The sequence below is a fragment of the Geotrypetes seraphini genome, chromosome 5, assembly GCF_902459505.1.
Source record: "Geotrypetes seraphini chromosome 5, aGeoSer1.1, whole genome shotgun sequence".
Taxonomy (NCBI): Eukaryota; Metazoa; Chordata; class Amphibia; order Gymnophiona; family Dermophiidae; genus Geotrypetes; species Geotrypetes seraphini.
Window position 1 is genome coordinate 202235897 of NC_047088.1, and position 15535 is coordinate 202251431.

Consider the following 15535-nt stretch of genomic DNA (forward strand, 5'->3'; position numbering starts at 1 on the left):
GGGCTCCCTCCAATTATTCCGCAAGCAACTGAAAACTTGGCTTTTCACTAAAATGTAATTCTATCCCCCCCCTTACTCTTCTCTTCTATATATAAGTTCATGTAAACTTTTTTTCCCCTTCTCTTCCTATATTTTAAGTTCTTGTAAACCGTGCCGAGCTCCACAACATCCGTGGAGATGATGGGTATATAAACTTAAGTTTTAGTTTAATTTAGTTACCATTGTGAATTATTAATAAGATTATATTGTATATATATGAAAAAATAATGGAAGAAATGGCATTTACAATTAGTAGTATTATTATGGGAGCAGGGTCTGGGGTGGAGATTGGGCAGGTCTGAGGTGGGGGTCTAGGGTGGAGCTTTTGGGCCCCTATGAGTGTTGGAGACTGCTAGAAACCTTGCTAAAGAGGGAGATAATCCCTTTTGATAATCCACCGCTAAACTGCATACAGGCTAAACTGCCGGAAAAGTTTACCAACGGCATTAAACTTTTGAGAATCTTGCCCTGAATGCAATAGCCTCAATAAAATCCAACATAAATATTTGATTAAAAATTGATACTGTACTTGAATTTTGATGTGTTATAAAGATTGGAGGTTTCTACTTGCTGTGCCCAACAAAGGCCCTGATTTTTTCTACCATAGATCCTGAGTGGGAAGGGAGGAGGGCAATTCAAGATGGTTATTTTGGGGGGATGGGGAATTTGCAAGGTGGTGGGACTATTGCATGGGGTACTTTTGGGAAGGTTGGGGCAGTTTATGGGCTGGGACTCAAGCAGTTGCGGGGGGTTCTTAAGAGTGGAGGCAGTTTGAAGGGTGGTAGGGCAACTGTGGGGGGGCAGCTTTTGGGGGTGGTAACAATTGTTTGTGTGAGAGGCAGTTTGAAAGGAGGAACTAACAAACTACCGTACTATGATTCACTGTTTGTAAGTTTATATGTTACAAAAATTGAACTCCTCCCATAGAAATGCATTGGACATTCTTTTTGGCAGGGAAGGGGGCTTAATTCTTTGGAACTTCAATATGATCTAGCTTTTTTCAAACTTGATATGTCTTTTATCCATTTTTTCCACATGCTACATTTCTTCCCATTGTTAAAATTTCAGAGGCATTTTGTCTCTAAGCAGGCAGACATTCTCAACTCTTATATAATTCTTTCCAACTTCCATTGGTTGGAAAGAATAAAATTTATATGATTCTGAAAACAGAATGCTTTATTTCTACCTATACCCTAAACCAGGGGTCCTCAAAGTTCCTCCTTGAGGGCCGAATCCAGTCAGGTTTTTAGGATTTCCCCAATGAATATGCATTGAAAGCAGTGCATGCACATAGATCTCATGCATATTCATTGGGGAAATCCTGAAAACCTGACTGGATTCGGCCCTCAAGGAGGGACTTTGGGGACCCCTGCCCTAAACACTAAGGGCTCCTTTTACAAAGCCGCGCTAGGGCCTTAATGGACGGAATAGTGCGCGCTAAATTGCTGCATGCATTAGCTGCTACTGCCTCCTTTTGAGCAGGTGGTAGATTTCCTGCTAGCGTGCGCTAATCCGGTGCATGCGTTATAACCACTAGCGCAGCTTTGTAAAAGGAGCCCTAAAAGAATCCTATTTCTGAATTCTTTACTTCCTGTCTCATTAAAAAAAAAAAATAAGGAAATGAAGACCTACATATTTAAACATAGAGAGGGACATTTTCAAAAAGAACGTCTATGTCTGACTTGGATGTTTCCTGCTAAACATCTAAAGTCAGAAGCACAGAAACATCCATTTTTGAAAGCCAAACCGCTCGATGTTAAAATTTTTTTTTTTTAAATCGCCTACCTGGATGTCTAGACCAACAGGTCATCCAACCCTTAGGATGCCTAACTTCATAGGTGTTGGAACGAGGGGGTGGGGGGGGGAGGGCTGTGGCCTCCCCCCAAACTGGCCTTGGCTCTACACCCCCACTGGCTGCTGTAACTTTACATCATCGATGCGTATCACATGTTCTTTCCTTCCTTCCCCCCTTGCAGGACTGTGCGACTCTCGTTTGTTATTTTAAATCTTCGAGCAGCTTCAACGAAATCAGTGTGCTGCTGTTGGCTGCCCCGAAAGTCTTCATTTCAATAGCGATTTCCTGTTTCCGCATAGGTGTGCTGCTGTTGAATGAAGGGTTCCGGAACAGGCCAACGGCAGAATACTGATCTCGTTAACGCTACCTGAAGATTTAAAATAACAAACACCAGGGAGGAGGTAGGTATGGGGGAGACGGAAGCTGAAGAGACATGTCGTGCAGCACGGTCCCGCTAGGGGAGGAAGGAAGAAAAGAGCATGTGATTGATGCCATGGGCTGGGGGTAGGGATTTGTGAAAGCAGGGAGGACAGATGTTCATGAGCTTGGGGGGCGGGGGTTTGGGAAAGACAGATATTGCACGTACTGAGAGAGGGTAGGGGTGGAAAGACAGGGAAGGGTGTTAAATGGGCTGAGAGGGGTTTGGAAAGGACAGATGCTGTGCATAGTGGGAGAGGGTTGGGAAGGACAAAAGCACATACTGGGGGGAGGAGGGGGAGGAAAGGATGAAAAGAGAGATGCTGCACAGGTAGGGTGATGGGAAGGGAGAGAAAGAAATGCTGTCGGGTGGGGGAAGGAAAAGGAATGGAGAATTGTTGGACATAGGTATGTGGAGTGAGAGGGAAAGAGAGATGATGTTAATGGGGAAAGGAAGAAAGAGGGAGAATTGTTAAACATGATAGTGGTGGAGAGGAGGGAGGGAGAAATGTTACACTGGAAGGGAGGAGAGATGACTCAAAAAAGGGAGAGATGTAAGATTCTGGAGAAAGGTGATGGAAGGAGGGAAGAGAGAGATGTCAGGCCACTGAAATGAGGAGAGAGAGAGAGAGATGTCAGACCACTGAAATGAGGAGAGAGAGAGAGAGATGGCAGAACGCAGAAAGGAGTGGAGAAAAGGGAGATGTACTGTACTGTATATACAAGAACATTCAAACTATAACCTCCCAAACAAGACATTTGCATGTAGGAAGGGCCTGCATTTTTAATGGACTGGTCACTCAGACATGCTAGAACACTGCGGAACCCTAGGGAGCACTGCTGTGAACTTCACATTAAGGGTGCCAGATACACATCTCACCATAAGCCCCGTACATTATATGGTGAATCCTCCCTCGAAACCTACTGTGCCCACCTGTCCACCACCCCAATAGCCCTTATGCCTCCAGATGTCACCTATATGGCAGTACATTGGGTTTTTGGTAGGCTCACACTTCCACCAAAAGTGTACTAGTTAGGGTGGCTTACGGACTTGTGTTCCCTTCTCTAGTCCACTGCACTGCTCACCAGACTACTCCAGAGACCTGCTTGCAGCTCTATTAGAACTGGCCATATTATTTGCAGCTGTCATAGACGGAAATGTACTGTTTAAAGCAGATATTTGTGGATGGGAGGGGGGGTCAGTGACCACTGGGGGAGTGTGTGTGGGGCACTATATTTTCATCCCTCCAGTGGTCATCTGGTCATTTTAGGTACCTTTTTGGCCCTTATTCGTTTTAAAAACAAGTCTAATCCAAAACATCAAAATTGTGCCCTTGACATTTTGTAAAATGATTATCGCTGTAAAATGTCCAAGCGCCAAGCCTGCCCTAATCCCACCCAAAACACACACCCTTAAGATTTAGATGCACTGGAGACAAAGGCCCAGATTCTGTATAGGACGCCCAGTCTCAGAAGCCGCCTAAGCTGCTTTTGAGAATCCCACATGGGCATCCTATAGAGAATCGCGCCTAAGCCCACCTAATAACCCAATTCTCTAACCAATGTCCATGTTACAGGTGCTGGTTAGAGAATTGGACCGGCTCAGCCCCCCCCCCCCAACCGAACCCACCTACCTTAAATTGTTGGCCAGCCAGAGGCATCCTTCCTGCCTCTAGCTAGCTGGTCCGCCTTCTCAAGAATAGCAGGCCTGCCCCTTCCCAGTGCATTGTGGGATGCACCGGGGAGGTACCTTAGGCCCTGATTAGCCCAGGCGCTAATTGGTTGGTTAGGCAGCAGTTGGCCGCCTACAACTGGGACACTATTTTTAGAATTTGGCCCAAAATGACCATCAAGATATCTAAAATGTTTGTTTCGAAAATGCCCACTTGGATGTTTAAACTAGTTAGACATCCAAGTGCCGGTTTAGGCCATCTTTTGGACATCATTCTTTTTGAAACTGAGCCCCTAAGCCACCACCTTCATTGGTTAATGCATGCTAATTGCTAAGTTAGGAACTTAATGTAAGATAGTCTCAAGTATTCCTAAATGATTATAGAAGTACACCATACAAACCAAATACTAATCCTTTTAGTAATTTGTTGCAGATACTTGTTAACATTACCAATTTCCTGCATCCTACATAAGTTTTTAAAAAAATATTTAAAAAATTAAGTTATACTATTGAAAATGAGTTATTACATTTTTTTTCCCCAAAATGATTTAAACAAAAGTGATATGAAACATATAATGTTAACCTGGAGGGGCATTTTCGATTGGATGTCAAGTCCAACTTTGGACGTTTCCCACAAAATGTTAAAAATTTGAGGTGAGGAATCGTCCAACTTTTTTTTTTTTTTTTAAATGACCCATCTAAATGTCCCAGCCCTTAGGATGTCTATCTTTTGTGGCCTATTTCAAAAATCAAAATGTCCAAAATAGAGAATGACACAGGGAAAAATTCTGTCCCCATCACTGCCCCGTCCCACCATCCTCTTCACCGTCCCGTCCCCGTCTCCACCATCCCTTTTACCACCCCGTCCCCATCCCCGCAGCATCCATACAAGCCTCAGTACTGCAATATTTAGCTTATTCCTTCCTTATAAATCAAAGTTCTGGCTGCTGAACTAGAGAAAGAGATGTTCAGCTGGCAGGGCTTTGTTTATAAATTTTTATAAACACAATTAATATACTACTTTATCCTAAAGCAAAATAAATAAATAGAAATTTTTTTTCTACCTTTGTTGTCTGGTTTCTGTTCCCTCATCTTCTCATTCATTTCCTTCCATCCACTATCTGCTGTCTCTCTGCATCTTCTATTTGCTGTTACTGTGCTTCTCCCTTCTCCCCCCTCCCCCCACAATTGGACTGGCACCCATCTTCTTCCCTCCACTCCCCCATAGTCTGGCATCTCTGCCTTCTTCCCTTCCAGCTTCTACTCCCCACTCTCTCTTCCCCATTTCCCAGCGTCTTCTCTCCACTCTCTCCTCCCCATTTCCCATCTTCTTCCTAGTCTCTCTTCCCCATTTCCCAGCGTCTTCTCACCACTCTCTCTTCCCCATCATCTTCTTCCTATTCTCTCTTCCCCATTTCCCAGCATCTTCTCCCCACTGTCTCTTCCCCATTTTCCAGCATCTTCTCCCCTCTCTTTCTTCCCCAGTACCATTCAGGGTGCTTCAGCGTCTTCTCCTCTCCATCCCCCCAACCCCAGCACCCTTCGTGTGGTCCAGCAGCTCCCTTCAGCTGGCCACCGTACATTCCCTCCCTCTCTTTCCTTCTCTTTTGGCAAAACTGGCAATTTCTATAAGGCTATGTGCTCTATTACAGCCGGAGCCTTGAAGTCGCGTCACATTGCCTGCTAGAAAAGTCTCTTCCGATGCAATGGGAAACAGGAAGTTGCGTCAGAGGAGACTTTTCCAACAGGCAACGCAACGCGACTTCAAGGCTCTGGCTGTAATACAGTGCATAGCCTTATAGAAATCGCCAGTTTCGCCACAAGAGAGAAGGGAAAGGGAGGGAGGGAGATGCATGGCCGGTGGGAAAGAGGGGGCTGCCAGACCGCACGCTCATTCACCGCGCGTGCTCACCATTCACCGCTCCACAGGGCAGTGAATGGCCTTGTCCCTGATCTCATGGCGACCTTTTTTTTTGGTCACCGTTTCAGCGGGTTACCCTTGGCTAGCCATGGGTAACAACCACGGTGTCTTTCTCTAGTCCAAAACAAGCCCATTTGGATGTGGGAGGGGCCAGTATTTTAATGGACTGGCCGCTCAGATATGCCAACAGAACAATGAGACACCTTAGAGTGCGCTGTTGTGAACTTCACATAAAGAGTACCAGGTTCACATCACCATAACTCCCTTATAATGTATGGTGAGCCCTCCAAAACTTCCCCAAAACCTAATATACTCATATCTACCACCCCAGAAGCCCTTATGGCTGCAGGTGCCACCTATATGCGTGGGTTTTGATGTACTCACACTTTTCACCATATAGTGGGTAGCATGGGATACGGGCCAAGATTCCTCTCTCTATAGTTCACTACACTGCCCACCATGCTACTTAAAACACCAGCTTACTGCTTTATGAAGATGTCCCATACTATCTGCAGCTGTCATAGAGGCTGTTATATACTCTTTCACATCTTTGGGGAGTGGGAGGAGACTAGTGACCATTGAGGGTGTGTGTGGGGCCCTGCTTTAATTCCTCCAGTAGTCATCAGGTCAGTTTGGGTACCTTTTTGGCCCTTAGATGCTTTTAAAGCAGGTCTACCTCTGGACATCTAAATGGTGTCCTGGACATCTTGGTAAAATATTTATCACTGCAAGATATCCAAGTGCTAAGACCATCCAAATCCCACCCAAAACATGCCCCCTTAACATTTAGACATCCTGGAAGGTAAATGACCTGCAAGATGTCTAAAAAATGTAGTTTCAACAATCAGCACTTGAATGTTTTGGTGATTAAAATGTCCACGTGCCAGTTCGTTTTTAGGATATCTTTATTTTATGAAAATGAGCCCCATAGACTACAATAATCATCTTGGTGGCACATGATTTTGTGTAAATAGAAGGATAATTTAGGATCTTTATCAATTATTTTTATTGCTTTAAATTTTTTTTTTAATTCTTATTCTTTCCACTCTAACATTGGAAAGAGTTATACAGAAGAGGTTGAGAATGTCTGTATCTGGGGGCAAAATACCTCTCTGAAAATTTAACAAATGGGATGAAACTTGACATGTGAGAAAAATGGGTCCAAACCAAAAGTTTGGAAAGGGCTAGATTGAAAAAGGGTTCCAGAGAAATACCCCCCCAAACCCCCCCCCAAAAAAAAAAACCCAACAACAAAAAATAACCCAATGTCTTTGTCTTTCTATGAGAGAAGGAATTCCACCTTCTGTAGTATTTAATTTTTAAAGAGTGAAATATAGCAGTTAGGTACTTCATCCCCACATTGTCTGTCCTTATTTTCTAATCTTTCACTTCTAAATCCTGCCTCTTCACACAAACTATTACCATCCCCAAAGACGACACCCCTGCAAACAACCCACCACCTCACAAATTGTCCCCAAACCAAACACAATCCCTCCTGTAACTGCCTGAGCAGCACCCCACAAACTGCTCCAATCCTCCAAAGCTATACCCTGCAAATACTCTACGATCTTGAAAACTGCCCCACACCCAAAAATACCTCTGCAACTTATCCACTACTTCACAAACTGCCCTATCCCCCAAAACTACTCCTGAAACATCCTCACCCCCCAAATACCCTGCAACTCTCCCATTAATCTGGTAACTGTCCTGTTTAGAAAATCTACTGCCTTGCTATTGCAAACTGTAGACTACTCCATAAGTTAACCATAACCAAAAATCTCAGCATAGCTGACCCACCACCCTGCAAACTTCACTGAATCCCCCCCACCAAAAAACTACTGCACCATCTTGCAAACTGCTGCCATGGAACTCTACCACCCCACAAACTGTCACACACACCATTTACCCTCCCTCTCCAGAGATGCCCTATCCTTTGCAAGCTTGCATTCATGAAAACTACACTCAGGATGCCCCACAACCCTCAGAAAACTATCCCTTGCAAAGTCCCCACAAACTGCTCCATACCCCCAAAAAATACCCCTGCAAATGCCTCACTATAATAAAAACTGCCCCAACCCCAAAAAAGGATAGAGAGCCCTGTGCTGTAGAAATTAAGTTTCTGTATGTGGTGGAAGATGGAAGAGAAATTAAGCTACCTCCTAGATGGGAAAAGCAAATCCAACAGCTGCAGCATACAAACATTGACTCATAATAGCATAGCACTTACATAAGAACATACGAATAGCCAAGTCAGACAATGGCCAATCTAGCCCAGTATGGCATCTTCACGGTGGTCAATCTAGGTCACAAGTACCTGGCAAAAACCCAAATAGTAGCAATATACCAGGACAAGCAGTGACTTCCTCTATGTCTATCTTAATAGCAGACTGGACTTTTCCTCCATGAATTTATCCAAATCTTTTTTAAAACCAGCTACGTTAACCGCTCTTACTACAATGTATTCCAGAGCTTAACTATTCTATGAGTGAAAATTGATTTCCTCCTATTGGTTTTAAAAGTATCTACCTGTAACTTCATTGTTTCTCCTAGTCTTTGTAATTTTTGATGGAGTCAAAAAATTGATCCGCTTGTACCCATTCTACACCACTCAGGATTTTATTTAATGTTCTATACTGTTCTCCCAAGGGAGCTCAGAATGGATTACATGAATTTATTCAGGTACCTAAGCATTTTTCCCTGTCTGTCCTGGCAGGCTCACAATCTATCTAATGTACATGGGACAATGAGGGGATTAAGTGACTTGGGGCAAGATTCAGTAAGCCCACTGATCATGTCCCGATCCCTTAGTGACCCCAACCCGATTCACTAACCTTGCTGCCGATCAACCTCTGATTCGATCTGGTCCACACATGCAAATGAGGGGAAAAGGCATGCAAATGTAGCCGGCAGCGATTCACTAAACATTTTTCATGCACATAGACTGGCTGGCTGATCCAAAAACAAGCGACTGCAAAAACCCTGCTCAGACCGCCCTGCTCTCTGCCTCGACTCTCCTGCGTTTCAGAAGTCGTGCAAGCAGGCAAATATTCAGAAGCCATGCGGGCTGCTGCCGCTCTGCGAGCCTCTGTTGTCCCGGAGCGCCTTTAAAGCAATGCCTGAAATGAATGAAAATACTGAGAAGCCGAGAAGAGCCCCCACTCTCCTGCTCTGCCGCCAAGCTTAAATTCTCTGTTTTCTAGAATTAAAAATGCCTAGTTCTAATTAGTAACCAGAAGTAGCAAAGCTCCAGAGAGCCACTTCTATACAGATTCAAGAAGGTTGGGTGTTTTTATTTTCCAACTTTTGCTTCCTTCTGGATCCACCTGGTCAATAGCACCCTCCACGTCCTAGGAGACTTTCAGATAAGCCTTAAAGTTGCTCTCCTCATTTACAGCTGAAAGGGGGCTTGCACAAAAACTTTGGAGACACCTTCCCTGCAGTATGAGCCCGTGGTTTTAACCATGGGCTCACACTGCAGGGAAGGGCGGCAGAGAGCAGGAGAGTCGGGGTGAGTAAAAAATAAAAAAAATGGACAAACGCATGCGCAGACCATCTACAGGCAAAGTAGATGGTCTGCACATGCGTCAGGATCGCTCTCCAACGATCCGTCTTGTCGGTGATGGGCGTGCCTCCGATCGCCCTCATTTACATGCAGAGGGTTGGAGAATCGGTCAGCCTACCTTGGATCAGATAAGATCGAAGGGTTTAGTAAATCTAAGCCTTGGCCAGACATAAGGAACAGCATGGGGTTGAACCCATAGCCCCAGGGTGCTGAGGCTGTAGTTTTGACCACCATGCCACACACTCCCCACCAATTATATCACATCTTCCCTCAGCAATCTCTTTTCCAAGCTGAAGAGCCCTAATCTCTTTAGTCTTTCCTCCTAGGAGAGGAGTTCCATCCCCTTTATCATCTTGGTGCTCTTCTTTGAACCTTTTCTAGTTCCACTACTGGTATATCTTTTTTGAGATATGGCAACCAGAATTGAACTTTCAACCCTCCTCTTGCTAACTGTCCCAGAGACACAGAAGTCTAACACAGAAAAATACACATAATAACCCAGTCATTTACATAAAAATACATATGGAATTTAGGAAGAATGTAGTGACACACTCACTAACTCATAAATGAGATACATGCATATAGTGGTTGGAAAAAATTCCATGATCCATATTCTGCATACTTTTGCCCTTGTTACTACAAAGGGGTGCTGAAAATTTCTGAGCCCAATGGATATGGTTCAATCAATGATCTAAAACAATATCAAAAAACACAGAATTTTGTTTCTGCAAATTGGTCCTTAACAAAATAAGATAACACTCTTTTCAGCTACAGTGTCAAAATAACCCCACCCCCCTTTTACAAAACCGTAGCATGGTTTTTAGTGCCGGCTGCAGCAGTAACAGGTAAGGCTCAGAATTTAGGAAGCTGGTTGGTTGGACTGATAACTTTTCAGCATCCTCTCATGTTTCTTTTCTGTTCAAGGGCTGGACAGCTTCCCAACCTGTGCAATTTCCTACATTTACATACTTGAAGATTAGGGTACTACTTCCAGTTCCCCTATCACCATATAAGAATCACAGCTATAAATGGAAAATTATCTTTGGACAAGAGCAGTGCAAATAAACCTGTATATTTTCTTGTCTGCTTATATATTACTACCCCTAATCTCTGCCTGACCAGTTCCAAAATTTGTTTAAGTTATGTGGAAGATTCCCCCCCCCCAAAAAAAACCAAAACAACAGGTGTAGCTACTGATTAACCTATAGTGAATATACCCACACAGAAGGCACTGGACATTACACTGAAAGAAAATCACTCCAAGGTCTCCCATGTTTTTGTTTTAAACTTGATGACAGTGTGTTACTTGTCACAGTGAGTCTGATCCCTTGCAAAACATTTTGTAAATGTTAACAACTTGCATTCGTTAAGAATTCTCATCTGGTTGCTGTTACCTTTTGCCAGACTAAGTAAACCAAAATATAATCCTGCCAAAAGCAGCATTTCCAGGCCTTATTGTTCCTACATAAAAGCTTTCAAGAGAAGAAAACATCAAATGAGAGCGACTCAGTTGGGCTCTTGGAAATGTGACCTCAGTGTTAATTTATTTATTGTCACAGGGGTTCAGGTCTCTTACAGGAACATCTCTGGGTTAATGCATGCTGAAGCCCCTGCAGGGAGCCAAGAACAATAAAACACTTGAATTCAAACCAATTAATTAAATACTCTGTATATAAAACATTAACCTTCCACGCAAAAAAAAAAAAATCCACAAAATTCAAGTTCCATGAATTAGGATGCTCACAATGTCTTCTCTGAACACGTGTTTGTTTTTAGTAAAAGGTTAAAATTGTATTCCAAATTTGAAGCCTCCTCTTCCCCACAGGAGTAAAGGAAAGTTTGCTTGTACCTCGCTACTGGTTTGTCTACTACAAACTGAAAACTCGGATTTTTATTTTAGGGATTAGTTGGGGGGGGGGGGGGGCGCTTATTGGAATTTTAAACAATAGACACCATTGACTGTGCTGTGGAATAACAAAGGCCAGCGCTTCCCTGCAGACTCGTCCCCCAGCCTGGGCAGCTCCTTTCTCTACTGTTCTCCGCTGGGCTCCTGCTTTACGGCCTTCTCTCCTCCTTTCATCTTCTTGTTCTGATGAGTTTTCACGTGCTTGGCCAGATGGTCGCTTCTCATGAACCTTTTCCCGCACTCGGAGCAGACGAACCGCTTTTCCCCGGTGTGAGTCCTCAAATGCCTCTGGAGCTCGTCGGATCGGGTGAAACTTTTCCCGCAGAACAACCAGTTGCAAACGAACGGCCTTTCCCCCGAGTGCCACCTCAGGTGAGCCTTGAGGTGCGACGTCTTGCCGTACACTTTGGCGCAACCGGGCACGTGGCAAACGTGCTGCTTTTTCTTGCCGGCCTCGTCCGCGCCGCCGGCAGCCTGGCAGTTGGGGCACCTGCACCTCCTGCACCGCCGGGCCGAGGCCAGGGGAGATTTGGCGCGAAGCAGAGCGGCGATTTGCGTCTGATACTGAGCGAACTCGGAGTGTCCCAGAACGAGGCTCCTCTGAATAGGGAAGCGATGATGCGCGTGAGTCGCTGGGGAAGGGTGGCTCATAGGGGTGGCCTGCTGAATGCTCCACCAGGGAATGTCTTCTGCCGGGTTCGGAGACAGTTGCCTGGGCTGCTGGTGAATCAGGTTGGAGTGGCTGGGCACAAAGGCGTGCACGGCAGAAGAGAGAGGGGCCGGGGCGGCGTAGGGAACGTAGGCTGGCGGGCAGTTGGATGGCAGCGGCGGCATGGAAGGCGGCAACATCTTGACCGAAGAATACTCGTAGGGGAACGACGGCTCAGCCTGAGGCGTCAGAGAAAGTTCGTGAGCGCCAAAAGGCTGAAGGTGCGCCGGGCGCTGAGTTTTCTGCGGCACCAGGCCCAGGTGGTTGTGGGAAGGCAGGCCCCCCGGCGAGTGTGCTGGCATTTCGCTAGTCCAAGGATGGAAAATCCGGGAAGGCGATCCTAGACCTGGCTCATACAGGAAATCCGGATGGGCTGCGCCGGGCTGGCCGATGCGGCTACAGGTAGCAGCCAAGAGAGCCAAAGGAGAGTGCTTGACCAGTTCCGGGGAGGAGCAGGGAGTCCGATCCTGGGACAAAAGAGAGAACACAAGGGTCTAAAATGAATCCCAGCAGTTTGAATGAAGCTTCACATTTCCAGAAAGTAAGGCAGCGACAGAAAAACAAAAAAAACATCAGTTTCGACCATACTTCTGGAAGTAAAATTGCCAAAATCCCAACTGCCTTTTACTCTCATAAGTGAAAGTGTGTTCGGGTTCTCCCAATTAAGAATTTGTATTAGTGGTTAGATTTATGAGTAGGTTAGATCTTTGCAAAGTTGGGGGGAGTACTCGATTGATTACACCCGTTTGAAAAGATCTAACCTACTCATAAATCTAACCACTAATACAAATTCTTAATTGGGAGAACCCGAACACACTTTCACTTATGAGAGTAAAAGGCACTGACCTGAATTAGATATTCTATAATCTAAAACTTAATCCAAGACAACACAAAACGGGAAGCAGCCTGACGTCTGTGGACTGGCAGCACCTCAGTGTGTTGGAAAACTAGGAGCACCCTTCAACCCAGCATAACTTGGGTTAGGTTTGGGGATTTTACACTTAATTTATAAAGTACTGCCTTTCCCAAAGCCAGACTCAAGGCACTTCCATATTCAAGAAGTTCCAGGAGGGTTTACAATCTTAACTTTTCATTTAGAAAGTGTCAGCAAAATACCATCTTTTTCCTTTCCCCAAATTGGCTCTTTACTAGGTGCTGGGATTGCCACAGATCTGTCCTATACGATCCAACCATGTCTGCACGGGGGGGTGGGGTGGGGAGGGAGGAGGTTACTGACCTGAAAGAAAGCCTGCAAAGAGTCTGAGCGCAGCACAGCTACTGCAGCCATGGATCCCTCTGCGGGAACAGGAGAATCAGTCCAGGAGGGGCATGGGAGAATCCTCTCGCTCCTGGGCAGGCTACGTCCCGGTGCACAGTGCTTTCTGCTCTCCACCGACTGCAGCTCTGGGATCTTCCCCAAACAATTTGATAAGGACTTTTGGCTGGGCCACCAGCCAGTCAGAGCGGAGATTTATGACTTTGAAGTTTGCCGGTGTCCAATCATCAAAGAACAGCGGCTCTTTCAGAAGCGAAAACAAATCCTTTGAATGCACAAAGCTCCCATGGTGTGTTTGTTGGTCTGGATAAAAGAACTGATTATTAGGGGGGATGGGCAGGGAGGAGATAAAGGCGGGACAATTAATGAAGTAATCACTATGTGAGAAATGTATATACACAAATAATTGGATTTTCTTGATCAAAGGGCCCCCCTTACCGCCTACAGACCATTGCATGGTGCACAAGACATCCAAGGCCCCCTCCTTGCTTTTGTTGCAATTAAGGATTTGTTGCAATATCTAAAGATGTGTCTGTTATAAAAATCAGCTTCATTTATTCAGGGATTTGACTTGTGGTCAAATAAAAGTCTCCCCTCCCCCCCAACAAACAAAACAAAACATGTCATCCTGAAGGTGTTTAGAATTTTCCTCCTAACAAGAATTTTAGCATTGCAATATTTGCTAGACTGTTTTTTTTTTTTTTTAAAAGAAGAAAGTAAAGTAAAAGAAAATTAATATACAGTATATTAAGTCAACAAATCCATTCTTGCATTCTCTGGTGATTCTCATACATCACACTTTTTACTATGCTTTTTCTGGTAAGGCTAAAACCTCAGCTGAGTTAAGCATAGATGTCTTTGGTCTATAATATTCCTGAATTTTGTCTGGCCAAAACCAGTTTGAATATACAATAATCATATGCTGTCTTTTTCTTATTTTCTCAACTCAGTAGAAATTGAAAAGAATTACACAAAAGAGATCAGGAATAATGTCTGCTTATCTGTCTGGAGACAAAATAACTGCAAATTTAAGATATGGGATGAAACTTTGCACAAGGAAAAATGAGCTAAAGAGACTAATCAAATTTGAAAATGGGCCAAATTGGAGTGGCGATTCCAAAGAATTAGGTTTCTCCCTCACCCCCCCCTCCAAAAAAAAAATGGCATATGTATTTATATGGGTGACAGTGTTCCAACTTCTGTAGCATAGAAAGGTATACATTGTGAAACAGCAGATAAAGAATCCCTCTTTCATAATGCTCCTCCCTGTTCTCTATTCTCCACACCCTCCCTGACTGCCCCCCCAAAAAAGATCTCTGCATTGCAGGGGGACAAACTGCCCCACCCATAAAAATTAACTCCTGTATATGCACCAGAACCTTGCAAACTACTGCAATTATCTTCTACAAATGTCTCATCACACTGCAAATTACCCCCATCTTCAAAAGCTACCCTCCATAGCTCCCTCACTACCCTGCAAACTAATCCCACCTCCAAAAATCTACTTTTGAAAATGTTCCTCCACATCACAAATAGAGATCCCTCCAAAATCTGCCCTCACAACTGACCCACCACTGTACAAACTGACCTACAACCTAAAAAACCTCCACCACCCTACAAACTGCCCCACATCCAAAATTTACCCTCACCCTTCCATACCACCCACAAACTGCCTCCACCCCCAACAACTATTCCTCCACAGCTACACTTCTCTTTCAGAAACTGTCTGGAGGCTCCTTATATGCAAAGAATACCCCCTCCTGCTGCCCCATAACTTTGAAAACTGCTCCCCTCTCCAAAAAAGTGTCCTCACAAAACTATCCCCACAACTGCCCCACCACCCTAATCTGTCTCAATCTGAAAAAAATACCCATAACTGCCTCAGTATCCTGCAAATTGACCCCACACTGAAAAAATACCCACGCAAATGCCCTACCACTCCAAATAGTGCTCCCAACTCATAAAGTACTCCCCCCAACTTTGCAAACCACCCTACTCACAAAACCTACCCTAAGACAACTGCTCCACCATTTCACACAGTGACCTACTCCCAAAAATTATCCTCCATAAATTTTCCACCTCACTACAAACTGCCCAGCCCCCCAAACTACTCTTCCACAGTTGCTCCTTCCCCTCAAAACTAGTTGTATACCACTAATACTCAAATCCAGCAAGGAGCATACCAGCACCCCTCTGGCTATTTACCCTGTATTAAATTACAGAATTATACTTATCATA

General features: G+C 44.6%; 1 protein-coding gene across 2 annotated transcripts; it reads right to left on the reverse strand.

Annotated features, from left to right (window-relative positions):
• Window positions 1-10921: 10921 nt before the first annotated feature.
• SP5 (Sp5 transcription factor) lies at window positions 10922-13460 on the reverse strand. Of its 2 annotated transcripts, none has more exons than XM_033946551.1 (2): window positions 13259-13460; window positions 10922-12488 (listed from the first exon to the last, which is right to left on the reverse strand). In XM_033946551.1, the coding sequence occupies exons 1-2, from the start codon at window positions 13307-13309 to the stop codon at window positions 11436-11438; spliced, it is 1104 nt and encodes a 367-aa protein (XP_033802442.1). In that variant the 5' UTR covers window positions 13310-13460; the 3' UTR covers window positions 10922-11435. The 2 variants fall into 2 exon arrangements, with proteins under 2 accessions (XP_033802442.1, XP_033802443.1); XM_033946552.1 differs by lacking the exon at window positions 13259-13460 and adding an exon at window positions 12868-12986.
• Between the last annotated feature and the right edge of the window lie 2075 nt (window positions 13461-15535).